The sequence below is a fragment of the Phocoena sinus genome, chromosome 11, assembly GCF_008692025.1.
Source record: "Phocoena sinus isolate mPhoSin1 chromosome 11, mPhoSin1.pri, whole genome shotgun sequence".
NCBI lineage: Eukaryota > Metazoa > Chordata > Mammalia > Artiodactyla > Phocoenidae > Phocoena > Phocoena sinus.
The window spans coordinates 64,519,354-64,545,943 of record NC_045773.1 but is presented as its reverse complement, the minus strand read 5'-3'; the positions used below and the strand labels follow the sequence as shown (position 1 = coordinate 64,545,943).

Here is a 26,590-nt window from a genome sequence, read left to right as displayed (position 1 = left end):
AAGCTGCTGCTGGCTGACCGCCACTCCAGGCCTGGGAAAGCGAGCTACCAGTCCTTCCTGAGCACCAGTGTATGACAGGCCTGTGCCAGGCCTGTGGGGCACAGAGAGCATGGGGTGGGTGAGCCCATGAGCCTCAGGTCCCTTTCCCCAGGATTCTCTGAAAGCTCCCTCCATCCCTGACCTGGGGATCCAGATAACACCTCCTCCAGGAAGCCCTCACTGATTTCCCTTGCCAGGTGCCCACCCTCATTGTTCTCCCACAGCCCTCCACTGGGCTTTTTCCAATGCTGCTTGCTCAACTGTCCCCCACCCTTGGCTGATCCCTCTCAATATATCCCCAGTGCCTTGCACATGAGATGAGCTCTGTAGCTATGCATCAACTAATGAACAAGTTGACAACAACTAATGAACTAATGAATGAGTGAATGAGTGAGTGAGTGAGTTCCCTGGCTGCCAGGGTGTAGGTCCCCCAGCAAGGAGGCAGAGGCCTGCAAGGGTTAACCAGGAGCCCGCCTGTAGTCTGAGGTAAGCAGGGAGCGTATTTGTTCAGGTAAATAAGGAAGGATTACTTATAATGGGAAATCAGGCCCCGGCCAACTCTTCATCTCATGCTGCCTGACTTCCTCCCAGCACATTCCTGCACTCTGCCCGTGTCCACACTGCCCCGCAGACCCAGTCCCCTGAGCCCACCGTGGCCTCCCTCATAAGCCCCTCTGGCTGGGTCTTGCTGTGGTGTCAGCAGGTGGCCCTGGACTGGGGGCAGGGGGCTCCCTACAAGGGCACGCAGCCCTGAGATCTCAGAGGGCCACACCTCGAGGGTGGCCAGGCCCCCAGCGGCCCACCCGATTGCCACCTCTGACCCCAGCCCTGCTGGCCGCTGGTACCACTGGCCCCCCAGATGCCTGGCTGAGACGCAGCAGTGACCCAAGCTGCCCACACCTCCTCCTGGCCCCTGAGGTTGGCACTGCAGCGGACGACTCCTTGGGCACCAGGCAGCTAACGGGTAAGTCCAGTGGGGGGCAGTGCCCTGCCATGGCGGCCTTCCCCTGCCAGCAGTGGGGAGGTGGGTGGTTGAGGGTGCTTTCAAAGCCAGAACTGGTCTCCTGGACATCAGTGACCCTGATCTGGGTCCTTCACCTTCAGAAGCCCCTGATCCCTCTGCATGCTGCCCAGTCTGCCTCCCTGGGCTGACCCCAGAGCCTGGGTGAGCCCCCCTGGCCTGGAGAGGCCTGGGGTACCCCATGTCTGTGATGACCCCATCTGGGCTCCACATTGAGCCCAGCCTTGTCCAGCCTGAGGGGAGGCAGCTTTGTAGGTGCGGAGCCGCAGCCCTGAGACCGGGCCAGTTCTGCTTGGCTAACGAAACACAAGCAGCCTTTCTGCTGCTGCCAGCCACAGCTGCTCTGCCAAGGGAAGGGTCTCTCTGGGGCCTAGTCACGAGTTGGCAGGGGTTTGCTGGAGCCTAGAGGCTCAGGGCCAGGGCCAGGGTCCAGGTTGCAGCAGGGGGTACAGTCCCAGAGCCCAGGGGCTGGGTGGGGCAGTGGTGGGCACAGGAGCCAGGGGATCTGAGAAGCTGGGGAGTAACCACCTGGGTGCTTGGGTCCCCAGGGAAGCATGGGGCCTGTGGACCGGAGTCTGGGCACGTGAGGAAAGCAATGGGTTGGTGGGGGACAGGGGTGCTTGAAGGTGCTCATTTCTAGATTTGCCAGATGCCTCCTGTGGGGAGAGAGGGAAGTGGGTGGTGAGGATGACAGGGTAGAAAGCTGAAGGGTCTGGATGGCTGGGGGCTCCCCCTAAGCTGGACAAGGTGTGTGCATGCGTGCGTGCTTGTGCATGTTGGGGAAGGGGAAGCACCCTGAGCTAGTCCCGGGCCTCTCACCTCGCTGCCCTCTGGGCCCAGCCAGCAGCCCGCACCCAGGCCACAGGCGTCGAGTGGCCTGTCCCCTGTATGATGGTCATGGCCTTTCTGTTCCTTCTTGCTTAGGCCTGGGACTTGGCCTCATTTCCTGCCCCCACCTCCCCAATAAACAGCTTCACAGCAACCCCCAATAAAGCAGCATCTCCCCACACCAGCTGCTTGGCTGAGTAACAAAGCCAACAGGCATCCGAGCTGCGCCAGTCCCAAGGTGGCGGGCAGGGATGGGCAGGAGACCCCCCACCAGACGGGGGTGCCCAGGCCACGGCTCAGCCTGGCTGGCCAGTCCCACTCGACCCCTGCCCACCTGGGGGAGGGGTTGGAGCCAGGAACTCCCAGCTTGGAGCCTCCCCACCCCCAACTCAGGGAACTTCGGGGAGAGGGAGCATCCTCAGAGCCCCCAGGGAGGTTGGGGTGGTCTCTCGCGGGATGGGGGACCACCCTCCCCTTTGAGAGCCTGACAGGCGCTATGAGGGTCCCAGAGCTGAAAACTCAGTCCCTGCCAGACTTGGTTATTGTATTACTGATTATAAAACACGTTGGCAGATGTGATGTCATTTGGTTGTCACAAGGACCCTCTGAATTATAGAACTTCTCTTGTCAACCGAGCCTGAGAGAATAGGGTGGCACTCAGTAGATGCTCAGTCAATGCAGAATGTGTGATGCTGGCAGTAAGTAGAAGAACCAGGAGAACCCACTGTCTGCCACTGAGGTCACTGCAGTTAAAACATTAATAACCCTGAAACAACTAGAGCACAACTTTGTGCTAAACGACTTGGTGCAGCTTGAGCATAACCTGGGGACAAGGCCCTCTGGTGGAGGGCAAGAAGGGGCGGGTTAGGACCCACAGTGTGTGACCCTAGGCAAGTCACTTTTCCTCCCTGCACTTGCAGCTCCTTGTCTGTGAAATGAGAGGGTTGGACAAGGTGGCCTCCTTTGTTAACGGAGGCTTCATGGAAGAGGCAACCTGGAGTGGGGTTTTGAAGGCTGTGTAGGAGCTGGTGGAGGCAGGCTGTCTGTCTGGATTTGCCAGCTTTACAAGACTTGTGTGCTTTCCCAGCCTTGTCTCCTAGGCTGAGGTCAGGGGAGGTAGGGGACTCTGGCTCTGGCTCCTCCTAGAGGCCAGGGAGGAGTGAGTGAGGCCAGCAGCTGCCCTGGTCTGGGCTAGAGAGCAGGCTGACCTCAGAGCAAGGTCCAGGCCTCTCCCACCACCATTTTCAGCTCTCCCCCAGACTCTACCCTTTGGCCCTGCCCCTCCCTCCACCATCACCACCTGCTTCTTCCTTTATTCCCCTCACTCTTCACCTTATTACCTTTCCCTCCCCTCTTCTCCAGCCCCATCGCCTCACCTGCTCCCAGGTGCCACCTTCATGCCTGCTCAGCCCATCATAATTCACAAGGAATTTCCATTTGCCCTCCCCCTCAATCACCACAACCCCTTTAAGACATGCTCTTGACAGACAATTCAATAGATGGGACAACTGAGTCTCTTGCCCCAGTGCCAGACCTAGAGAGCAGGGAGTCAGGGCTCCAAACAGTACGGGACCCTCCCCCTGCCCCCACTCACACCACATTTCATGCCCCACCCTGTGCCCCCAGCCAGGTGAGTGACCTGTCGGGTGGAACAACTCTTCCCAAAGCAAACTTTGCACAAGCCGAGTTGCCCTGGGCTCTTCCTGACATTTAATGCCAATCTCCTTCCCCTGCCTCGTTTGCATGTTCCCAGCCCAGGAGGTGCCCCCTGCCAGATTCTCCTCTCCCACTTCTCAGGGTCCTCCGGACTAGGGGAAGGTGAGCCTCCTCTTCCCTCTGGATCACTCCTTCCAGGCCAGGGACTCTGGTGGGGGCCTAATGGACCAGACCCCAGCCCAGGCTGTAGAAAGGAGTAATGAGGTTTCTCTGGGCACCACCAGAATCCAAGGGGCCCTTCCTTTTCCCTCCAGCTCTGGGGTTGAGGAGAGTGGTCTGGGTTAGGGTCCCAGCACCTGGGACTGGTGATAGGGGTGGGGCCCACGTCTCTGCTCTTGGGGCAGCGAGTTGGTCTGAGGGCTGCTGAGATCCAGCTCTTCCTGCCTCTGACTTCCATTCCAAGTCAGGCTGACGGGCAAGACGGAGGGCATGGGGTCATAGACTCCAGACAGTGTCTGGGCCAGAAAAGCTCTGGGAGATGACTTACCCAGTGGGAGAACAGAGGAGGAGACTGAGGCCCAGAGGGGACCAGGGGCTGCCCAGGGCCTTGTATATGGTGGGAACAGGGCAGAATATGAATCCGTATCTCCAGATGCTGAGGCCTCGAGTTCTTTCCAGACCACACACCCTTTGGAGCAAACTCAAATACAGGGGTGAGCTTGGGGCTGAGGTGGGTCCCTGTACCTCCAGGCTTCAGGCATTGGTGCCACCCAGACCCCCCCCAGTGCGACTTTTGTGGGGCTGGGGTTTTCTAGGGCTGGGCCCGCAGGTAGCCTGAGCGAGGCGACAGGGGTGGTCAGCAGGGGTGATCCTAGAGGTCGGAAAATGCCAAGTCATCAGCACCATCTGGAAAGAGGGCACCTTGAGTTCCAATCCCTGCCCAGTCACCATGGACACGTGCCCTGAGGCAGCCACCACCCCCTGCCTGTCAGGTGGGAATAATCCTGGCTGCGCCACTGCCCCAGAAGACAGTGGGAGAGCCAAAGCAGTTTATTTAGTTGGACTTCACTTTGTCCCTGGAAGAGTTGGAGGCGATGTCAGTGGCGGGGTGTATGTGGGGGGATTGGGGGTGTTGGATGCCCGTGGTACCCACACCACGGGAGCAAATGGGAGACAGTGCTGGTACAAACATGCCTTCGGGCTCCTGGCTGCCCCTGGGAACTGTGGGCAAAGCAGACCTGACCATAATTCCTTGATGTTCCCTGACTCGTTTGTTTCCTGTCCCCCATCCTCCTGCTACCTGGCCCTGTTCCCTAACTCCCTACTCCCAAGTCTCCCTGGGCCCGTGGGCTGGCTCCCCAAGTTAAATCTTCCCAAGTTGAACCTTTCCTCCTGCTAATTGGATCCAGCTAGTTTCTTTTCTTTTCTTTTCCTTTTTTGCCCGCGCCACGCAGCATGTGGGATCTTAGTTCCCTGACCAGGGATCAAACCCGCGCCCTCAGCAATGAAAGCGTGGAGTCCTAACCACTGGACCGCCAGGGAATTCCCTGGATCCAGCTAGTATGAAGAGCAGTTTCAAAGGACGAGGGAGCTGGGTTTTCATGGGAGGGCAGGAGTTGTCCAAGGAGCAGTGAGGGGGCTGGAGGGGGAGTAGCAGCGTGGGAAGGGAGTGTCTAGGGGAGCAGGAAGGCTGAGGCCAGAGGCAGGGAGGGTTCAAGGAAGCTAGACAGGTGCAGGCAGGCCCAGGGCACTGGATTGGGCAGGCCCGGCTTCTCTCCAAGGTGCTGACCAGCTGACTGGGGGTTGGGGGGACAGGCCCCTGTGGCCCCTGCCCACTCTGCATGGCTCCTGGCCAGGTCCTGATCGCACCCCCAAAGCCCCCTGATTCCAACCCATGAATGCAGGCCCAGAGGTTTGGAGGGAGGGAGGGAAGGGCTGACAACAGTGGGGAAACTGGAGGAGGTCTGCCCCCAGTTGGTGGAGTAGGCGGCTCTGGGCAGAGTGGCAGGCTCTGTCTCACCCTGGCCCCAGCCTCTCGCCCTCAGCGCTCTTCTCACGGGGCCTGCAGCTGGGGTGCTGGGCTCTGGGCAGACTAAGGTTGTGTCTCAGGATTGAGGTGGGGGCTCAGGCATATTTACCCTACCCACCACCCCCTTGTGGGTAAGATCTGAGCCTGGATTGAACAGGACGTGAGAGACAGGCTCCAACCCCATGACAGCCCAGGGCCTTAGTAAAGACTCTGGTAACTCCATTTCCCTGGGGCTGTGGTTTCAGGAGATATCTGAGCATCTTTTGCATGTCAGGATGGGAGTGAGAACCTGGAGGCCGGGGAGTTGCCTCCCAAGGGGCAGGAAACAGCTGCTGTAAGTCTCTAACTTTGGGTCCCTCTGCCTTCTCTCCTTGCTCTGCCTTCCTGGGAGAATGCGAGGCACTGAAAAGAAGTGGCCCAGGTGGCTAATCCCTCTGGCTGCTACCCTGCAAATCCACCTCGTTTCTGGGCCTTGGCCTCCGCCAGCTGTTATCAAATTTCTTTGTCTGGAGTCAGAGCCAGTGCCTCTGAGGCAGGAGGGAGGCAGGACATGCTGAGCCTTAATCCAAACACGTGGCTTAATCCAGAAAAGACCAGCTCGAGGTTTGGAAGCTGGAGCCATCGCTCAGGAGACGGGTCAGCCCCTCGGGGCCAGAGGCTGTCAGGAGGGACCTGGACCTGGCAAAGCCTGGGCTTGTCCCAGGACCCTAAGCCTATGGTGCAGTGGTCCTGGCTCTGCTGTGTGACTGTGGACACATCCCTGCCACTCTCTGAGCCTTATTTTCCCAGGGCACATGTGTCCCCATGGGTAGACAATCACCCATGAATGTAATCACAGCTGAATTGCGTGGCACAAATGGGGAGAGCTGGAAAGTCAGAGGAGAAAGCTGCTGGGGACGGCTCCCTGGGGGAGGAGGGTTTTGGGCTAAACTGTGATGAGAAGAAAGGGGCATCTTGGGCAGGGGGACGACAAAACAAGAGAAAATAGCCATGTCATGCCCACAGCACAGGGGCCAAGGGAGAAGCACCGTTCTCATCAGAGCCTGGATATGTGGTCACCATGTTGATCTCTGGTTCTGGTCCAGACCCTGCCCTTAACCACTGAATACATCTGTTTCCCACTCTGGCCTTCATTGTTCCCATCTATAGGGATCACATAGTATACGGTCCCTTCCAGCTCTGATTATCTGGCTCAGAGGTAGGCGCCAGCCACCAGGATCAGGCAGGGCAGGCAGTGGGGAACCATGGGAGGTTCTAGAGCCCAGGGGTGCCTGATGAAAGGGTTTTGGAGGGAAATGAACTTGACAGTGCAGTGGAGTGAGCAGCTAGGAGGCGGGCATGAACTTTGGAGGACCAAGCTGCCTGATCAGGAGGTGGGCAGGACCCTGGGAAGATGGGACCGTCCGGAGCCTCAGAGGGAACGTGGTACAATGAGCAGAGCCCGCACGTGGCCAGCTGGGGACCTTGGGCAAAAGCTGCACAACCTCTCTGAGCCTCACAGTCCACGTCTATAAAACAGGGCTCTCGAGTCCCCTGTGGGTAGTAAAAGGGTAACATGTACCAACGCTCTGGGCCCAGGAGGTGCTCCCCGTGTGTTCTCTTCCCACCCAAGTCCAGCCCTAGAGCCTGGAGGAGGTGCCAGGTATGCAGGCTGGGCACACCAGCCCCTGGCTCCCTGATCAGTAAACCCAGGTCCCCCACGCTTGGCTGCCGGGGTCCGAGCCTTCTGCACCACCTCCCCACCTGCGGACAATCGGCTCTTGCCTCCTGCCGCATGGTTAATCATTAACTTTTTTTTCACTAGATAGGTGTTGGAGCTGGGACCAAGCCTTGGTTGAGAGCAGGTTCCTTGGCGTTTAGGAGCAAGGTGACGGGGAGCTGGAATGTGGGGTGTGGAGGAGGAGGTGGGAGTTCTCTGCTGGTGAAGGAGCCCCGGGCCAGGAGCTGGAAGTCGTTTAGTTCTCTGCACCATAACTTCCCCACCACAGCGTAGGAATGAGCCTAAGGCCTGAGCTGCCGCTCTCGCGGGAGGGAACGAAGGCGAGGGCTTCAAAGCTCACTTGACAAATGTGTCAGGGATGTGTCATCACGTCCCCACCTGGCAAATGCTGCCACCTGTCCTGCCCATTCATCCTCACTGACCCCTCACACCACTGTGCCCCGAAACACAGCAGCTGCCTCCCATCCTACCTGTGGCCGAGGCCAAGCAAACAGGAGGGCCACGAGGGAAGCAAGTTCCCCTGCTTCTTGGGAAAGGTTCCGTCTCCCTGGCACCCGGCCCAAGGTGTTGGCAGGGACTGTCCTAACGTGGCAGGCCGGGGAGTTCTGGGGACGTGGATGGGGCGGGAAGCAGGAAGGGGGTGATGAGGGAAGGGTGGGGTTGAGAGGGGGCTCTCCAGGGATGGGGCCACCCAGGAGGTAGGGTGTGGACACAGGCTGGGGCGGGGACCCAGGGATAGAGCGGGCTGTTGGCTCTGCTTGGGTAAATAATGTGGACCCACAGCACACACGTGTGTTTGCACAGAAGGACTTGAAATGATTCCAGGCCTGCCCTCTGTCCCCCGCAAGCCCGGCTCCCCGATCCCTGCCCACCCCACCCCACCCTGACCTCTCCTTCCTTGTCACTTAAAGGAGCCCTTGAAAGGGAGATGCAAAATGAAAGTGAACAAACACTCTTCTCTCTTTCTTGCGTTCTCTCCGCCACGGAAAAGCAGGGCCGCCGTGTACAGTTGGGAAGGTTGGGCACTGCACAAGATGGGGGACAAGGGTGAGCTGAAGTTCCGCTTGGGCTCCATTCACCAAGCCACGCCACCCAGAGAGAAAAGGGCATCATTTTCTGAGTTGTACGCAGTTGCACTAGCTGCGGCCCTAGAGAAGCCAGAGCCTTCCAAACAGGGTTCTCTCTCTGCCTCACTTGCACGTTGAGGCTGAGCAAGTCAGTCTCACGAGGTGACTGGAGAAGGGCCAGGGAGCCCCCGCCCCACGGTCCTGGTGCAGCGCAGCAAATCCCACCGTTAGAGAGTCTACCTTCTTTCCTTCCAGTAAAGCCTACCCCACTTACTGGCCAGATGCCTTCAAAGCAGCAATTTGCAAACTTGAGCACTCATCAGAACCACCCAACGGACCTGTAGAAACGCATCGCCAGGAATTCCCTGGCGCCACAGTGGTTAGGACTCTGTGCTCCCACGGTAGGGGGCCCAGGTTCAATGATCAGGGAACGAAGTTCCCACAAGCAGTGCGGCGCAGCTAAGAAAAAAGAAAAAAAAAGAAAGAAATGCATTGCTGGAAAAAAAAAAAAAAAAAAGAAACGCATTGCTGGGCCTCCCCCCGCCCTACTTCCCCCTCCCACCCCCCACCCCTGAGCTTCTGATTCAGTTACTCTGATGAGGGCCTAAGAATTCAAGTTCCTCAAAAGTTCCTAGGTGGTGCTGTTGCGGCTGGTCCTGGCACCACATTTTGAGAACACTGTTTAAAATGTAAATACCCCCAAGAAAGGACACACATTAACTTGCCCTTAACAGGTTTACCTGCTCCTTTCCTCCTTTCGGAATGATCCCCTGTGTTATGGGGAACATATGTTGTTGGTAATCTTCCACCTCTGTCCTGATTTATTCTTGAGTTTTGAGCCCACAAATCATGGAAATATCCCAGGGACCCCAGTTCTTTGGTGTATGTACATCTCGCAAGTTCCCTGCCTCACCCAAACCACGGACTCCAATATGGGGCTCAGAGAAAAGGGTCCAGGGGAAGCAGAGCCTGGGGACCCATGGGGAGGGACACTGTAGTTCCTCGTGTTGAGGCCAAATGGTGCCCCTTGGGAGGCATTGGGGCGGCAGGTAGGAGAGGAGTGGGGTCTGACTTGCTGAGGGACTCATTTGTCCCCCAAGGCCTGGGCCTTCTGACCAGCCCCTGCAGCTGTGGGGAAGGTGGGCCTGTAGGTCTGCACCTGGCACCTCCCACCTTGGGAGCTGTGAGTTCTTCTGGGCGTGAGGGGAGAGAAGAGGGCCTGGGAGCTGGGAGGGGCTGGGGAAGCACCTTTCAGGAAAGGACAAGGAGGGTAGGTACCAGGAACCCAGCCCTGAGTAGGGGCGGGGCCAAGCACACCTGTACGTTGTTGTTCAGTGACCACCTCAGCAGCGTTAGGCCGGGAATTTATTCGCACCCGCCAAGTGGCCCTGTGGGAGAGGAAGGGGGTCCGCCTCCCCAACCTGGGAGGAGATTCTACCCTGCCACACCCCTCACTTGCTCCTTTCATTCTTCACCCAGCTGGTGGAGATGATGGTGACCTTCTCCCTTCCCTACCCGCTCCAAGGGCAGAGTAAAAGAAAACAAGCTTTGCTACAGCAGAAAAGATTAGGTTAGCTCTTAGAAGGAGCTTCCTCGACAGGACAGGGGACTGGGATCTGGGTGGGGGCCGGCCCAGGGACAGAGGGCTGGATATTAAAGGCGTCTTGTCCAGGCCTCAGTTTGCTCATCTACCAAATGGGACTAATTGTGCCTTCCACTGTGAGGACTGAAAGAGGTCAAGAACCTCAGAAGATTGTTTTAAACAGGCTACACGTGTAAAGATTTGCTGCTTGCAGCCAACCTGGCTTCCCTGGGGAGTAAGGGAGCTGTCTGTTTACCGTCCTGCCCCCACTCCCACCCCACTGGCTTTCCAGCCACAAGACCTGTCTTCCCAGCCCTGTCCTAGCTGCCCAGTGACCCGGAAGCCCCAACTCTCTCCCAGGCCCAGCCACTGCCCGCTGGGCTCCTCATCTCTGTAACCAGCGTAGCAGCCCCCATGGGGATGGGGAAGCAGGCAGGACCTGACTCTCCTTCCTTTTTTATTTCTGTAGACGCAGCCGCCAGCCCAAGCAGCAGCGGCATGGGCAGCGCCAGCCCGGGCCTGAGTGGCGTCCCCACAAGCCGCCTCCTGCTGCCCCCCGACACTGTGCTACGGACTGGCCTGGAGAAGGTGGCAGTAGGGGCAGGGGCAATGGGGCCCGAGAGACGGGACTGGAGCCCCAGCCCACCTGCCACACCTGAGCAGGGCCTGTCCACCTTCTACCTCTCCTACTTCGACATGCTGTACTCCGAGGACAACAGCTGGGTGGCCAAGGGCCCCGGGGCCAGCACTCGGGAAGAGCTGCCCGACGAGCCCGAGCAGTGCCCCGTCATCGACAGCCAAGCCCCGGGGGGCAGCCTGGACCTGGCGCCGGGTGGGCTCACCCTGGAGGAGCATTCACTGGAGCAGGTGCAGTCCATGGTGGTGGGCGAGGTGCTCAAGGACATCGAGACGGCCTGCAAGCTGCTCAACATCACGGCAGGTGAGCCCCTCCTCACGCCCCCCTCCGCCAGGGGACACAGGCCAGCGGAGGTCACAGGGAGGTGTGGGGGCACCGCCTGGTGCACTGTGGTCACCCCCAGAGATGCTGGTGCTTCTACACGTACACTCAGTCCCTAACACACAGCAGCTGCGAGCCTGGGATCCAAGGTTCCCACTCTCTCTGTGCCCCAGCCGCACCAGCCCAGCGTCCCCACTTGGTAGGTGCCGGGTGAAGCAAATACGAGCTCTACACCATCTGGCCCACCTCCTCCTCTCACACTTAAATCCACTCTACCCTTATTCACTCTGCTCCAGCCACTCCTGCCTCTTTGCTGTTGCCGCAACACACACACCTCAGGACCTTTGCACTTGCTGGTCCCTCAACCCAGAGCACTCTTCCCCTACATACCTACCTGGCTCGCCCCTCACCTCCTTCAGGTCTTGATTCAAATGGCACCATCTCGATGAGGCCTTTCCTGACCCCTCTATTGAAATTGCTCCCCATACCCCCACGTCTTATTCCTCCAACCTGCTTTATTTCTCTCACGTTTCCTACCATCTGATATGCTGCATATTTATCTTGTTTACTGACTGTTTCCCCCACTGGAATGTACATGCCCCAAGGGCAGGGATTTTCATTTGTTTTGTTCACTGCTACATCCCCAGTTCCTAGGATGTTACCTTGTACATAATAGATGCTCAATAAACAATAACTTAATATACCAGGCCCTGTTCTAGCACTGGGGAATTCAGCGTGAACATAGCACAAAGGCTCCTTCGTTCACGAAGCTAATGTTACAGTGACAAAACAGATCATAAATAAATAGGATAATGTATCACTGGTCCAGTGGGGATGAGGGCTCTGATGAGGGGGGCACATCAGGAGGCCAGGCACGTGTCTGTGAGGGCCTGGAAGGTGTGGTTACGGAGCTTATGCTACTGGTTGAGGGGCTGCTGGGTCTCCAGTCCCCTGTCCCTCCATCATCTCTCCAGCTTTGGGCAAGCCTGACCCGTCTCCTTGGCCTTTGGGCCCTGGCATCTGAGACTCGCACACAGGAAGGGTCTTCAGGCATCGCTTAGGCCTGGCTCCTCCTCCTCAGTCACCCAGGCCCAGCCCCTGCCACCTAGTAGTCCCAGCTGAGGTCCCGCCTTGAGGCAGCTCCTGCCCAGGCCCCATCCTCCAGTGGCCCAATGCCAGCCCCCAACCCAGGAGCTTTTCCCACGGTGCCTCCGCTCCCACACCGAGTTGGGGAGGGCCCTGCCCTCTAAACAATAGGGACAGAAACAAATTGCTTTGACCCTGAGGAAGAAAATAGGTTTATTAAGTGAGGGCAGGCCAGTCTGCAGGTCACCCAGCTTAGACCACAGTGTTCACTTGGAGGCCCCATTGTGTCTGTGCCTGCAGCTTGGCCACCACCCACGTGCCCTGCTGGGCTCGCCCCAGGGCAGCTCCCCAGGGAAACTTATAGGACCAAGCCAGCCACTCGCCTCCGGGCCTTGGCCCCACGGCCACCCTGTACCCTGCCACCGCTCCCCCACATTTGGTGCACGTGCACTGAGCAGCTCCCCAGCCCCCAGCCCTTTGTTAGGTGTTGGACGAGGGGATGGAACTCTCTCTGTGCCTCAGTTTCCTCATCTGTAAAATACAGTGTGGGCGGAGAGTGGGGTTTGTAGAGCTAATTCTTGGTTGGGTTTTTCTCTGGTTCTTTGAAGGGTTTGGGGAAGGCAAGAGGCATCTGGGAAAGAAAGAAGCTTGGGTGTTTCTGGTTTAATGTCACTGTCCCCTCCAGGGCTGTGGTTCCCCAAAAGGCCCTTTGGAGGGGCTGGAGGGGTCTGGGAGGACCTGAGGTCCAGGTGAGATGGGGGTGCAGAGGCCCCAGGCTGCCCTGCCCTGAGCCATGTTTGCTTCAAGGGCCCTGGTTCCTTCCTGTCACTGCCCCCTTCATCGGTACCCCCTCCACAGAGCCCCTCAAGGCCCCATGTGGCCTGGCCTGGCCCCATCTCAGGAGTGCATGGTCCCAGGCCACCAGTTCCTATGGAGGCTGCATCAGAGCAGAGGGGCCACCTTGGGGGTGGTGCCCTCAAGCAGCCTCCAGGGCTGAAGGAGTGTCTCTTGCCCAGACCCTGTGGACTGGAGCCCTGGCAACGTGCAGAAGTGGCTCCTGTGGACAGAGCACCAGTACCGGCTGCCCTCCGTGGGCAAGGCCTTCCAGGAGCTGGGGGGTAAAGAGCTGTGTGCCATGTCGGAGGAGCAGTTCCGCCAGCGCTCGCCCCTGGGCGGGGACGTGCTGCACGCCCACCTGGACATCTGGAAATCAGGTGGGACAGGCGTGGGTAGAATGCCCCACCCCCCACCCCCCACTGCGGGCTCCAAGCCAGGGACACCAAGGGGAACAGTTAGGTCAGCATGCCTGTCTGGAGGCTACACTCCACTGGGTAGGCAGCCCCTTGTCCCAATCTGGGTTCTGTTCTGAATCCCAACCCCAATGACAGCTGCCTCCCCGGATCCTGGGTGAACTCTCCAGCTCTGACCCACTGCCTACCCTGGTCAAGGCCACAGAACTTAGGACAGAGCACATGGGAAGTTAAAAATAGAAGTTAGACTGTGAGGACACAGGACATCAGATACTCTAAGTCCTTCTTCTTTGTCCTTTCTAAAATTTTGTGTTTGTTTTGTGTTGTTTTCATTAAAGAAGAAATGAGGTAATAAATGTGCGGGATTTTTTAAAAGACCATCGTGAACAACAGTGTACCATGAAGAATAATCCTCCCTCCCACCTACCCCGGCCCTCCAATCCCCCTCCCTAGAGGCAACCACTGTTGCCAGTTTTGTGAGTACCTTGCCAAGGAAAGTCTATGCATATACAAGCAAGAGTAAGTGTGACTTCTACCCCTTTCTAACGTGAATAGTACGGGTATCACGCTGTTCTGTACTGAACAGCGTATCCTGGGTCTTGTTTCCCATCACTCTCTATACAGCTGCCCCAGTTTTGATGGCTGCGTGCCAACCCCTTAATGTTTACTTGGTCTCAATCTTATCGGGCGCCCAGTGTGCCCTGCACAGAGCCGTGCACTTCAGAGGGGTCAGTCCTCGCTCCACGAGTCAAGGCCCCTGCCCCTCAGGGCCCAGGGTGAATAAAAGGACAGGTCCCACTCTCATGGCTCAGAAACCAGTGTCCTGCCCCAGCCCAGGCCCCTTGCCGGGGTCTGGCAAGAGCAGTGGACAGTGCCAGGCTATAAGCCGGGTGGTGGTGTGGACAGAAGCTGGCAGCTTCTGCCTCCCACTGCTTGTCTGGGGAGGGGGTCAGGTGGAGAGCAGGAGGGGATGGTGGTGCTCGGGGAGCTTGGCAGCTGGAGGGCAGGGAGTGTTTTTATTATGCTGGGCACCGTGCAGGCTTCACCACCCTGCATCCTTGCAAGACCTGTGAGGGGGTGTCCCAGCCCCATTTCACAGGTGACAGAAGGGAGGCAAAGCAAGGCTTGACTTCCACTCCTCTCTGAACAAGGGGCTGCCTGCAGGGCCTCTAAGGCCCCTCCCAGCTCCGAAATCCTACCTGTTCTTCCAGGAGGAGGCTTTGTAAACAGCTGGTCTTCACAGGCTGGCGGGAGGGAGGGAGCCACGGGGGGGTGCTTCTCTGGCCCCACAGTTCCACCCAAATGCCCTCCTCCTCCCTTGGGGGGGTCTCTCTGGTCCCCAACTTCCTCTCCTTGTCCCGCAGCGGCCTGGATGAAAGAGAGGACGTCCCTGGGGGCGATTCACTACTGTGGTGAGTCAGGCAGGGCAGGGAGGCGGCCGGGGCTCTGGGGTCTGGGAGTGGGCTGGGGCAGCCATTGAAGAAGGGGGCTCCCCACTCACCGCCACCCTCCCTGGCTGCCCAGCGCCGACCAGCGAAGAGAGCTGGGCGGACAGCGAGGTGGACTCATCCTGTTCCGGGCAGCCCATCCACCTGTGGCAGTTTCTCAAGGAACTGCTGCTGAAGCCACACAGCTATGGCCGCTTCATCCGGTGGCTCAACAAGGAGAAGGGTGAGCAGTGCCAGGGGCAGGAGGGGAGGGGGCTGCTGGGAGCCTGTGGTCCTGCCAGGCGCTGGGCAGGGAGGGTTGGGGGCAGGGCAGAGGGCTGGAGCTGCCCCCACCTTTGCCCTGAATGCCACACACGCACTCTTACTGGACCGGCCCAGGGTCTGTGTGCCGTCTGTGTCCACACGTGTTCCCGGGCTGGGCTCTGCCTGTTGAGGGTCCCCAGTGACACACAGTGCCTGGGACATAGCAGGGCCTTAGAACTCTGCTGAGAACCGGACACGGTCTTTACCCTCAAAACATCAGAGCTTGACGGAGGAGACTGACGGTATCCAATGAAAACTACAGTGCGGGCAACAGAGGTAATATTAGATTTTCAAGTAGCCACAATTAAAAATTTTTTTAAACAGGTGAATTTAATTTTAATAATACATCTGTTTAATCCAATGTTATAAATTCATATAATTTCAACATATAATCGATACAAAAATTATTAATGAGATATTTCCTAAGTCTTTGAAATCGGGTATACATTTTATGCTTACAGCACACCTTACTTCAGACCAGCCACATTTCAAGGGCTAAGAGCCACATGTGGCTAGTGGGGACCACATTGGACAGCAACAAGGCTGGATGGTGTGCGGGTGTGTGTTTTAGAAAAGGCTCGGAGCCAAGAAACCTGGGTTCTAGGCCCCCTCCTGCCATTAGTAGCCGTGGGCTCCTGGACCCCAGTCTTCATGTTTGTGAAATGGACCAGATTCATTCATCCAGCAAACCTTCCCTGTGCACCTCCTCTGGTTCCACACTTGCTCAGCCGACATTTATGGAGGGTTACAGTGTCCTGAGGGTGTGGGGAGAATTCAGCGGTACCCCATCCTCCAGGGACCTACAGTCTTGTAGGAGAACCAGCAGTGAAATGAGCTGGTGTGCAGAATGTGTTGGGCTGTGATGGGGTCAGCCGTGCCTGGGTCCAGGAGGGCTTCACAGAGGAGTGACTTTGGGGCTGAGTGTGGAGCACGGGAAGGCGTTAGGAGGGGTGGAAAAGTTCCTGCACAAGGTGTGGTGATCCCATGTGTATATTTGAGACTGAGAGTGAGCCGGTACTCCAGGGAGACTGTCCCATGAGGGCAGGGAGATCAGGGAGGGTGGGGTGGTCTGGGGAGCCTGCCTGGAGAGGGTGTGCTGACCTGGGCTTTGCCAGGTGGTTTAGAATGAGAACTTGGGGTATTTATGAGTAATAGTTCATCCTAAGGGGTACTTCCTTCAGGCTCTGCTCTAAGCGCTTTCCGTACCCACTCAACAACATGACCACTACAACCCCCTCTTACTGACAGGAAAACGGGGTCTCAGACAACTTCTAAAGGTAGAAAATGGCAGAGCCAGGATTCCAACCCAGGTCAGCCTGGCTCCAGATCCACTCTTTCCACCATCTCCTACCAATTAATCCTGCCAGAAAGGGCTGTGTGGGCTTGAAGTGTCTGAGAATCGCAAAGCGGTCTTTCAGGCTCGGGAACTGCACGGGTGACCTTGCCAAATGAGCCATGTCTGCAGCCCGGAGCCCCGCAGGGCTTCTGCGTGGGGTGTGCACACCCCACACTTAGGAGCAGAGGCTGGCAAGGATCAGGCCCTCAGGGCCCCAAGTCGCCAACCAACGTAATGCAGGTTCACCCTGCACCAGGAGGTCTGTGAGTCCGTGGTAGGATTTACCACTTCCTGGGCCCTGTGGAACACCCTTCCCACATGTTCCTTTAACCCTCACCACAACCGTGGGAGAAGGTATCATGGCCCAGCGCCTGGCCCTACCCCGGGCGACTCTAGCCCCCCTGGCTGCGAGAGACTGACCTGCTGGTCTTGGTCTTTCTCCTTCCTGCCGCCCCGCCTGCACTGCTGGCTCTCTCTGGGCCCTCCTGCTGCCCCAGGCATCTTCAAAATCGAGGACTCCGCGCAGGTGGCCCGGCTGTGGGGCATCCGCAAGAACCGCCCCGCCATGAACTACGACAAGCTGAGCCGCTCCATCCGCCAGTATTACAAGAAGGGCATCATCCGCAAGCCGGACATCTCCCAGCGCCTGGTCTACCAGTTCGTGCACCCCGTCTGAGCGCTGCGGCCAGGCCCTGGGCCCGAACCTTGCCCTCGCCAGACCTCCCCGCTGCCTGCCCTGCCTCAGCCAGACCCTGAGCTGGGGGACAGGGCAGTCTGCTGGCATCCGTAGTTCAAGGTCAGGGAGGGGATGGCCCCTCGCTCCACTGGTGTCAGTGAGCTCTCTGGGGCCCGAGGGACCCCGGGGTGGGCATGCTTTCTCTTTGGGCCTCACTGCTCCTGCGCCCAGTCCACTGGAGGACGGTGGAAGCCAGGGCTGTTCTCAGTGTTCATGGCACCCCAGGGAAGGCCCTCCCTCCACCCAGCCTCTGACCCCAGAAGTTCCAGAGCAGAGCCGACAGAACGGCAGTGACTTGGCCAAGGCCACTCGCAGTCCAGTGCCCTCTGCCACCCATTCTGTACCATGCCTGGCATGGTGCAGGGACCTACACCCCCAAGTTGGGAAGCCAGGGGTGCCCTGGGGATGGATAATAAAGATACTAGAGAATTGACATGGCCCCAGTGTCCTACGTACGGTGAGAGAGTGGCACAGCCTGGAGGCCATCAATGCTCAAAAGGCTGTGGTCACAGGAGCCTGGGGTGGTCAAGGGAGGCTTCCTGGGGGAGGTGGCATTGAGCTGAGCCTAAAAGGAAAGGGGCAGTTGATTGGTAGAAGCAGTGGGAGAGAGGCAGTGAGTCCTCAAGGCCAACGAGGGGCTGGACTGGCCCTCATCTCCCCTGACCTGGTGTCAGCTGGAAGGAGGGCGTGGGCTGGGGCTGAAAAGGGTCTACGGCAGGACTGGAGAGATGGTGGCGTCCTTCCCATCCTCCTGCTCTGCTTTAGATCAGGACTTTCCCCTGGGGTGGGCCGAGGGCTGCCCCTCTTGTGAGGGGGTCCACAGCCCTTGCCTCTGCTTGGCCACCTGAAGGGGCTCTGGGCTGGGCAGCAGGGCTGTGGGAGAGGATGGAGCCTTCACTCTTCCTCATGGGACACTGGCTCTGCAGCAAACAAGAGTGGAAGAGAGGTTGGCTTGCTGGCAATTCCTCTCTTGAGAGAAGCCACAGACCTCCTCAGGGGCCCGGAAGCTGTGAGCCCTGCAAGCTAGGTGTGAGGGGCCAGGGCTCCTGACGGGAAAAAGGGGTGGGTCTGAGTGTTCATCTGTGTGCTGAGGGAGGCGGAACCCACTGCCTTCTTTCCTGGGCAAAGCAACTCGGCTTCCTCATGCTCCCCTCACGTTTGTTCATCCAGCTCAGCTGACCTGAGGGCCGACTAGGCAGCCAGGTGCTTCCACTGCTCTTTGTCATGAACCTTCCCAACAAAACTGTGAGGTAAGGGTCACCCCCCCACACACGCTACTTTGCAGCTGAGGAAACTGAGGCTCAGAGCAGTTAAGTGCTCGCTCACAGTCACACAGCCAATCAGCGGCAGAACCAAGAACTGAACCCACAAGGACAGGGCTCTCTCTCCCTGTTCCTCCATGCCTCCTGCTCTGTCAGCGCCCTTAGCCTCTGTAACGCTTAGCTTCTGATGACAGGCTTCCAGGAGACAGCCCAGCGCCACCCAGACCACTGAGGGTTAAATGCTGCCCTGTACTGCACCTTCTGCCCTCAGCAATTTTATTGTCTCCAGAAGAAAGTTTACTCCTGGCAGTGAGCAAACAGCACCTTGGCATCTGTCAGCTGGGATTGCACTGGGAGGAGGAGGAGGCCCTGCCCCAGGCCAGTGCCTCGCTGGGCCCCTGCTGTCTGCCCACCCCCGGGGAGGGGGCAGACTGGGCCCTGGCCAGAACCCAGCTCGGCTCTGCTGAACTGGTTTTGTCTCCAGCAGGCCCAAGTCCCTGGAGCCACCTGCTTGCAGGTCCCCAGCTAGGCCTGGGCCTGGAGAGGCCTCGGATCTCAGGCTGGGGCTGGGAGGGAGGGAGGAGGATTAGGGGTGAGGAGTGGGGAGCTGGAGGCGCTCTAGAACGCGGAGCTGCGGGGGGGGCTTGGGTGGGGCAGCTCCCTGCTGTGTGGATCTGCATGAGGCACAGAGGCACACACGCATCCAGTGACACCTCGCGTGCTGGCAGCAAACTCCGGAATCCTTTTTCTCCTTCACACACCTGCCTGTCAGAACTCCATCTAGCCTAGGTACTCCCTGACCTTCTGCAGGGGAGCCTGCCTCCAGGGCTCCCCATAACTGCATGGAACAGCCTGTCCAAATAAGGCAAACTTTTATCTTTACTTGAAGAGTCCTCTGGCTAAAACCAGGGGTTTGGCCCTGGAGGTGGATCTGGGGGATGAAGAATACGGGGGAGAGAACAGATCCAATCCCCAAATGGACCTTTTCTCCCTGCCCTGAGCATGCCCCAAGGCTGGGGGAAAACAGTAGGGGTGAGGGGACTATAGTATATTTACCTTGAACGAGGGTTTGTGTCAGGACCCTGTCAGGCTGTCAAGGCCAGAAGGGCCTTAGAGAGACATCTAACCAGACGGGGGAGGCTGAGACCCAGGGTGGGGACACAGTGACCTGATGGCAGGACTGGGACAGGGACTCCTGCCCTGCCCCAGAGGGGATCTGGCCGGAGTGGGGAAGCTGGAGCAGGGGCTAGGACTGGAGCTGAAGCTGGGCTGGGGGCTGAGCCCCGGTTATAACAGAGTTAGGAGCCCAGAGCCCCTGTCCTGCTCCACAAGGGGCCCCACACAGAAGTGCTGTCAGAGGTCAGGCAGGACACAGGAAAGTGTGGCATGGCCTGATGTCACACCACGGGGAGCCGGGACTGTGAACACCAGAAGCCACAGGCCTCAGCAGCCACTTTTAGAATTTTGCTTTAAAAATGGAAACCTATTTAGGGGTCAAATTCATCCTTAAACCATGAGTTTGGGACCCCAGGTGCCCCAGGTCTCCTGGTCAGTGCTCATGACCAGGCACCCGGATTCTAAAGGGCACAGCCTTGGAGCCTTAGAGAGCATCAGGTGTGACCTTCCCTGTACAGACAGGACCCAGGTCCCTGGAAGGTGAAGGGACCAGCCCTCAGGCCCCCAGCCCGTGGCGGTCGCCAGGACAGTACCCAGCGTGCTCCCCAACAGACGTCCAACCGCAGGCAACTCTCAGAGCGCTCGCAAGACACACAAGACTCAGGATGACAACGTCCAGCCAGGTTGACACAGTTCTGGATTTTATCCACAGTCATACAGTCACAACTTATATATATATATATTTGTATTTATATACCTTTAAATTACACAATCATGTACAAAACGGGTGCATTGCTGAGACCACGGAGTTTCACAGGTGTTGGACTAATGGAGTCAGGAAGCCTAGGGTGGCAGGCGGCGGGGCAGCCCCGGCTCCTCGCAGAGCCAGGCCGCAGAAAGGGCGCTTAACTGGGGACAAAACACGGTACACACCGAGCCCCGCAGAGCGCCCTGCGCAGCATCCAGGGGGCGGACAGGGGCTGCGGGAGGCGGTGGGCGTTGAGTGACTGACACCAGCACTGACAGGTGGGGCTCAGGGGGACTTCCGGGTGGGAGACCCTCCTGCCCTGGGGTCCTGAGGAGCCTGGGGACTGAGAGGGAGTGGTGTCCCCAACAGGGCCGTGGAGGTGGTTGCTCAGAAGGAATGGGTTTCGAGTCCCTGCCCCGGAGTGGGCTGCTAGAGTGCTGAGGGGGACAGGCCTGGGGTCCAGCCAGGGCCACAGCCCCTCCCCAGGTACCAGGAAGCCGCGGGCACAGAGAGGGGGAGCCCAGACCCAAGGTGCAGATGTGCTCGCTTCCTGCCTTCCAAGGGGCAGAGGCCTCCAAGCCCAACTCCTGCCCTTGCGGAGAGGCTGAAGAGGCTTTTGTTCTGGAGTCCGAAGGCCTGAGGCTTCCGAAATCTTAGTTCAGGCTCTGAGGGGCCTAGGGCACATCCCAGGCTGCAGCAGAGGCCCAGAAGGCAGACAATAACAAGAACAGGGGTGCTGAGAGGGGAGTCTGCCCGACCCTGGGGGTGCCATTGTCCCCAAACCCCCAACTCCCCTGGCCCCAAAGGAGGCCTGCACCAGCTCAGGCCCCTGTGACTCTGCCCAGGTCCTCACATGACCAGGCTCAGGGCCCTGAGGCTGGGGTCTGCGACCTCCTGAGTGGGCTGCTGGGAGAAGCACGGAGCAAAAGAGGACGGAGGCTGATGGAGGGGCTGGGGTATCACACTGTCTTTACCTGGAGGCCCGGGGTCCAGGGGCTGCTGGAGCTGAGCGGGTAGGGTGTCTGCAGGCCCGAAGCTCAGAAGTGGCGTCAGCTGTGAGCAGTAACCTCACCTGGTGCTGCAGGAAGCCTCAAGGCCTCACCCCGGAGGTTCCCGAGACGCCTCTTCCCATCATTCCCCTACCTCATTGGGTCTTGTCCTGCCCTGGTCGGCTTCTCAAGCACCCTCGCCCCACTCCTATGGGCAAGGCTGGTTGGTACCTGGTACGAATACCTGGTAATCCAGCACCACTTCCTTTCACCAACCACAGGAAACACTCCTGCTCTTGCAGGAGGCCCTTTGCCTCCTCCCACCCACAAAAGTTCTTTAACTGAGAACCAGGCTTGGAGAGATGGAGGGGCTGCCAGCAGGAGGGGCTGCCAGGGGCTGGGGTTGGGCGAGAGGGGACAAGGAAGAAAGACCTGGCGACTGTCCTGCTCCTGAGGCCGGGGCTCCTCCCTCCTGCAAACCCATGCCTCTCCCATTGGCCACAGGCACCGGGTCCCCAGTGCCTCCCCAGGCAGGCCAGAGCAGGGGAGAGAGGCATGGGAGGCCAGCTTAGCCCAGTGGTTCTACAGTTTTAGAGGGACATGGAGGGAGGGAGGGAGGGAGGCAGGGGGGGCAAGAGGCCCTCCTCCCCAGGAGGCTGCTACTGTTGTTGGCTTTGCGCTGGGCTTTGGGGCCCCTCCCCACGGCCTAAGGCCTTACAAGAGCAGGGGCGGGGGTCTGAGGAAGAGCCTGTGCCGGAAGTACTGACAGCTGCAAAGAAGGGCCCCAGCAGGGTCCCGGTCCTTCCGCTGACCCTGCTCCCCGTTCACTCACCCTCCTACACCCCAGTCACACTGTCACCAACTCCAACTCACCCCTCTTCATGTCCTGGGGAGTCTAGGGACCCCTGGAAAGCTCTATGGGAGAAGAGGGTGACTATCCCTCCTCCAGCCCCACCAGTCCTGAGGCGCAAGGCTAGGAGAAGGGTACTCCCCAGGCAGAGTGGAAGACTAAAGAGGAGGCCCCCTTCTTGGGGGTCTGCAGGGGAGGTCTTTCACAATAGGGAGGTGGTGGGAGGGGAGCAGGGTGGGGCTGGAGGCAGAGGTCATAAAACCAGGCCCAGAAAATGGAGGCAGGTGCCGGCAGCCTGGGGTGGGGAGGGGAAGGCTGGGGGGACTGAGGCAGGATGAAAGGGTCCAGGAGACACCCCTCTGGGCTCAGGAGACTCTCTGGTGGGATCTGAAGAGAGGATGTTGTGATGTCGCTGTTGGGCTAAGTCCTAAGACCCTCACCTACCCTGGGGCCATCACCCCAAGTCCCACCACCCTGGCCTCCAGGCAAATGCTCTGTCTCTTAGTATTTTTTTGTTTTGTTCTGTTTTGACTTTTAAAAAAATAAAAGCTTGATTGGAAAATATGTCTGGAACTCTATGGCGAGGGGAGGAGGACAAGAGTGGGCAGGGAGGGGAGGCGGTGGGTGAATAGTGGGAGTGATGTGGAGGGGAGCAGGGTAGCTAGATGGCCTCCACGTAGTTGGCGGGATAGAGGCCCAGCTGCCCGCTGTCCAGCCGCCCGCGGCACCAGCCCTGCTCGTCCTCCTCGCCAAGCTTGGTGAGCTCATCTCCTAGGGAGGGGACACAGAGGAGCTGGTTGACAGGAACTCAGAGAGGACTGACCCCCACCCCCACCTGCTGGGTAAGCCCTCTGATTACACTGGGCTGACCCCAGTGCCCCTCCCATTACTGCCCGGTTGCCAGCCCCCCCCCACCACCACCACGAGATCAGCCCCACCCACACCTCAACACCCACGGGCGGCCCAGCCAACCACCTAATCTCGGCTCCACCCCAGAAACCCAGGCCCCGCCTCCAGCTTCACTGCCCTAGTCCTGTCCGTCCTCCTGGCAGCCCTGCCCTCAGGCTCCGCCCCCAATACTTGTTCTGGCCCTACCCCCACCCTATTCTCGGGTCCAGATTCTGCCCCTGGCACCCAGTTGCCACTCTCAGGCCCTGCCCTTGCTCTCCAATTGAAGTCTTGCCCCCGAGGCACAGGTCGCCCTCCAGGTCTTGGCCGCGCCCATGCGCCAGGCCCCACCCCAGGTTCGACCGGCCCCGCCCCCTTACCAGCCTTGAAGCTGAGCTCGTCCTGCTCCTGGCCGTCGTAGTCGTAGAGCGCCCGCACACGCACTCCCTTGGCGTCTTCATCGAAGGGGTTGGAGCCCCCGTTGGCTTCATTTCCCCCAAATGGATTCCCGCTCTCGTCGTCCGACCACTCAGTGGCGTAAGTCTGGCCCCTGTCGTAGCTGCTAACACTGAGAGGCAGAGAGAGGACCCAGCATGAGTGGCCTCTCACCCTGTCCTTAGGGCTGCCCCCTCCTCCCAACCAGAGCCCTGACCCTAAAGTCCACCAAGGCTGGAGCAAGGACGGGCCTTGTAAGACGGGGTCCGGAGCCAGTGACCCTCACTGACAGCTCTTTAACCAGATGGGAGGCAGGACTATTAGCATTACTCAGCCCTTGAGTGAGGTGGTGCTGAAGGAGACCCCAGAGAACATCTGACCCCTCATCTGAAAGGGGTATTACAACCCAGTGGCTAAGAGTGAGGATTACTAGTACTAGGGATGTAATGTACAACATGATAAAGATAATTCACACTGCTGTATGTTATCTATGAAAGTTACAACAGTAAATCCTAAGAGTTCTCACCACCAGGAAAACAATTCTTTTCGAATTCTTGAACTTTGTATCTATATGAGATGATGGATGCTCACTAAACTTATTGTGATAATCATTTCATGACAGATGTGAGTCAGACCATTATGCTGTACACCGTAACCTTATACAGTGCTATGTATCAATTATATCTCAATAAAACTGGAAGAAAAAAAAACAACACAAGAAAAGAAAGAAAGAAGGCCAAGGCAAATATATGAGTGAGGATTCTGCAGCCAGACCTCTTGGGCATCATATCTTGGCTCTGAGGCTTACTAACCAGCTGTGTGACCTTGGGCAAGTCACTTAACCTCTCTGGGTGTTGATTTCTCCATCTGTAAAATGGGAATATTTACACACTCCTCAGAGTGCTGAGAGACATCAAGGAGCTAATTTATGGAAAATGCTTAGAACAGTACCTGGCACACAGTAGGTGCTCTCATGGGGTTATCTATCACTACCTTTGAGAGGAGCCCAAGCTTGCCATGATTTAGACCATTTCTTGTCTCCTGAGGTAAAACTCAGCTGTCCCAGGATGTGGACCCCCCTGGCCCCCAGGAAGCTCCGTAGGAGGCACTTACCTGCCACGGTCCCCAGCCTGGGATGTGGACTCCACCATCCCAGCAGCATTGGTCAGCACTACCCCCTCTGCCTTCTTGGGCTGTTTCTCCTTCTTGGTGGTGGTGTGCGGGAGGTCTGGGTTCCACTCCTGGGGGGTGTCAGGGGAGCAGTCAGGCTGGGGGGCTGCCCCCCGAGGCTCCTTCCAGCTGTTTCAGATTCCCCTTCCCCATCCCCACACATCCTCACCTCAAACTGGGGCCAATTCATGGGCATGCCAGGGCCGCTGGTGCTGCGGAACCATCTGAGGTCGTCCTGGGCGTCGGCCCCCCGGATGGCCTGCTCCAGCTCCCGGTACACTTGAACGTAGCTGTGCACGGGGGAGATGGAGAGGTGCAGGGCAAGATGCACCATGGCCCCATCTCAGCCTCAGTGAGGGCCAGAGCCTGTTCAGGAGACCAGGGTGCTGGCGTGCCCCCCAGCTGGGAATCAGGCTGCTTCCCAAGGAGCAATCTCTGAGTGGGCAGCTCCAGGTATGCCCAGTGGGCACCTTTCTCCATCCCCACCTTAGCCACTCACCCATCCATCCAAGCATGTTTCTTGAGTATCTGGTGTGCGTCAGCTTACACCCAGGCAGCTACTGGCCCCTGCAGCTCCGCCCTCCCCTTCCTGTCACTATAACATAGGGCCCAGGATGCGCTGCTGCCTCTGCCTGTGCCCACCGTGCCGCCACGCCCAGCTACCTGCTATTCTCAGCTAGGTTGAGGTGACGTTTGATGTCTAGCAGCACCTCCTTGAGGAAGACCAGCCTCCTTTCCTCAAATTGCTGGCACTGTTCAAACACCTGCTCCATGCCCTCCATGTACTGGGGTGTGGTCTTGCCCACGTCATCCAGCACCTTCTCATACTTCTCCTGTGTCTATAGGAACCAGGGCAAAGTGGGGGGTGGTGGTGAGAGCCAGGCCTGCAGCTCCCAGCTGCCACCCACTCCAAGGGGCCCTGAGACCCCAGCCCGACCAGCACCTTCTGCACATCCTGCTTGCACTTGTCCACTTTGTCCTGCAGCTTCTTCTGCTGCTCAGGTGTCACCGACTGCTCCGTCTTGCTATTCATCTCCCGGGTCATGGCCAGCTTCTCCTCTTTGCAGGCCAGATGGTAGGCCTTCTTGGCTGCCTCTAGCTGTGGGGAGGGGGGAGAGGGGGCAGGGTGTAAGCAGAAGCAAACGTGTTCACTTTCAACCCCTCCCACCTGCCCACTCCACCGGGAGCTGTGAGCACACATTCTTAAAAGGCGGAAGGGATGCAGGCCCCAGCTCCAGGTATTCAGGAGCAGTGCCCACCCATCTGTGCATTTCCCTGCACCGCCTGCCCCTATGGACACCCTCCCCTCGGGCACTGCAGTGCCTGCCCCATCTGTGGGTGTTTCTCTCTGGCAGGCAGTGCTGCTCTCCTGTGGGCCCAATACCAGCGGGCAGTGCACTGCCTGCCACATCTGTAGAGACCCTCCCTCTGATCAGTCTGCCCCTCTGAGCCCAGCTGCCCAGCCTCGCCCCTTCCGTGGCAGCCGCCCACCAGGCACCTCCTTCATCTTCTTGGCCCAGGGCTTCTGGGCCTTGCGGAAGCCGTCTTCAGCCTCCTTGGTCTCCTTGAAGCCGCCCATGATCTGCTTGTGATAGGCATCCTTCTGCCAGTTCTTGACCTTCTCCAGGTCCTCGTTCAGCAGGCTGTTCTTCACCTCCTGGTGCAGTTCGCTCACCTTGTCCGCCTCCGTCATCATGGCACCCCAGGCCCGTTCCAGGCTGCCATACTGTGGGCCTGAGGAAATGGCCATGTGGTCACGGGGTCCTCATTACCCCTGGCCCAGAGGCTCGCCTCACGCCTCCTTTCTCTAAGGCTTTCCCCATACTTCCCATGGCAGCAGAAATGCCCTCCTCTGCTCTCCCTACAGTTTTATCCATCTTCCAGGGCCCATCTTCCAGGGCCCAAGAACAGCCACCTCCTTCGGGAAGCCTTTTCTGAGTACTCTATCCTCACACACCTCGGCCTCCAGCCCTCATGAATTCTTCTTACAGCGTCCATCTCTGGGCCTACTCCCTGTCTCCCCCATCAACTTGTCAGCCCCATGGGCGGCAGCCTGGACCCCCATGAGCTCTC

At 58.5% G+C, this 26,590-nt stretch overlaps 2 protein-coding genes across 3 annotated transcripts in view; one reads left to right on the top strand and one right to left on the bottom strand.

Moving 5' to 3' along the window:
- The first annotated feature begins 597 nt into the window (after nt 1-597).
- SPDEF (SAM pointed domain containing ETS transcription factor) lies at nt 598-17,492 on the top strand. 2 transcript variants are annotated; one of them, XM_032649531.1, is made up of 6 exons: nt 598-1,003; nt 10,412-10,882; nt 13,003-13,200; nt 14,601-14,648; nt 14,761-14,907; nt 16,821-17,492. In XM_032649531.1, exons 2-6 carry the CDS (start codon nt 10,441-10,443, stop codon nt 16,997-16,999), a joined length of 1,014 nt encoding a protein of 337 aa, XP_032505422.1. In that variant the 5' UTR covers nt 598-1,003; nt 10,412-10,440; the 3' UTR covers nt 17,000-17,492. The 2 variants fall into 2 exon arrangements, with proteins under 2 accessions (XP_032505422.1, XP_032505423.1); XM_032649532.1 differs by lacking the exons at nt 598-1,003; nt 14,601-14,648 and having other exon boundaries at nt 10,441-10,882; nt 16,821-16,999.
- A 5,047-nt stretch (nt 17,493-22,539) lies between these two features.
- PACSIN1 (protein kinase C and casein kinase substrate in neurons 1) overlaps nt 22,540-26,590 on the bottom strand; it is a 61,615-nt gene continuing 57,564 nt past the window's right edge. The window contains exons 4-10 of the mRNA XM_032650524.1: nt 26,016-26,251; nt 25,461-25,616; nt 25,181-25,356; nt 24,687-24,807; nt 24,461-24,588; nt 23,293-23,480; nt 22,540-22,795 (exon numbers count right to left, since the gene is read on the bottom strand). Of these exons, the coding sequence (XP_032506415.1) occupies nt 22,686-22,795; nt 23,293-23,480; nt 24,461-24,588; nt 24,687-24,807; nt 25,181-25,356; nt 25,461-25,616; nt 26,016-26,251 (1,115 nt within the window). The 3' untranslated portion in view covers nt 22,540-22,685. The remainder of the gene's footprint in view (nt 22,796-23,292; nt 23,481-24,460; nt 24,589-24,686; nt 24,808-25,180; nt 25,357-25,460; nt 25,617-26,015; nt 26,252-26,590) is intronic.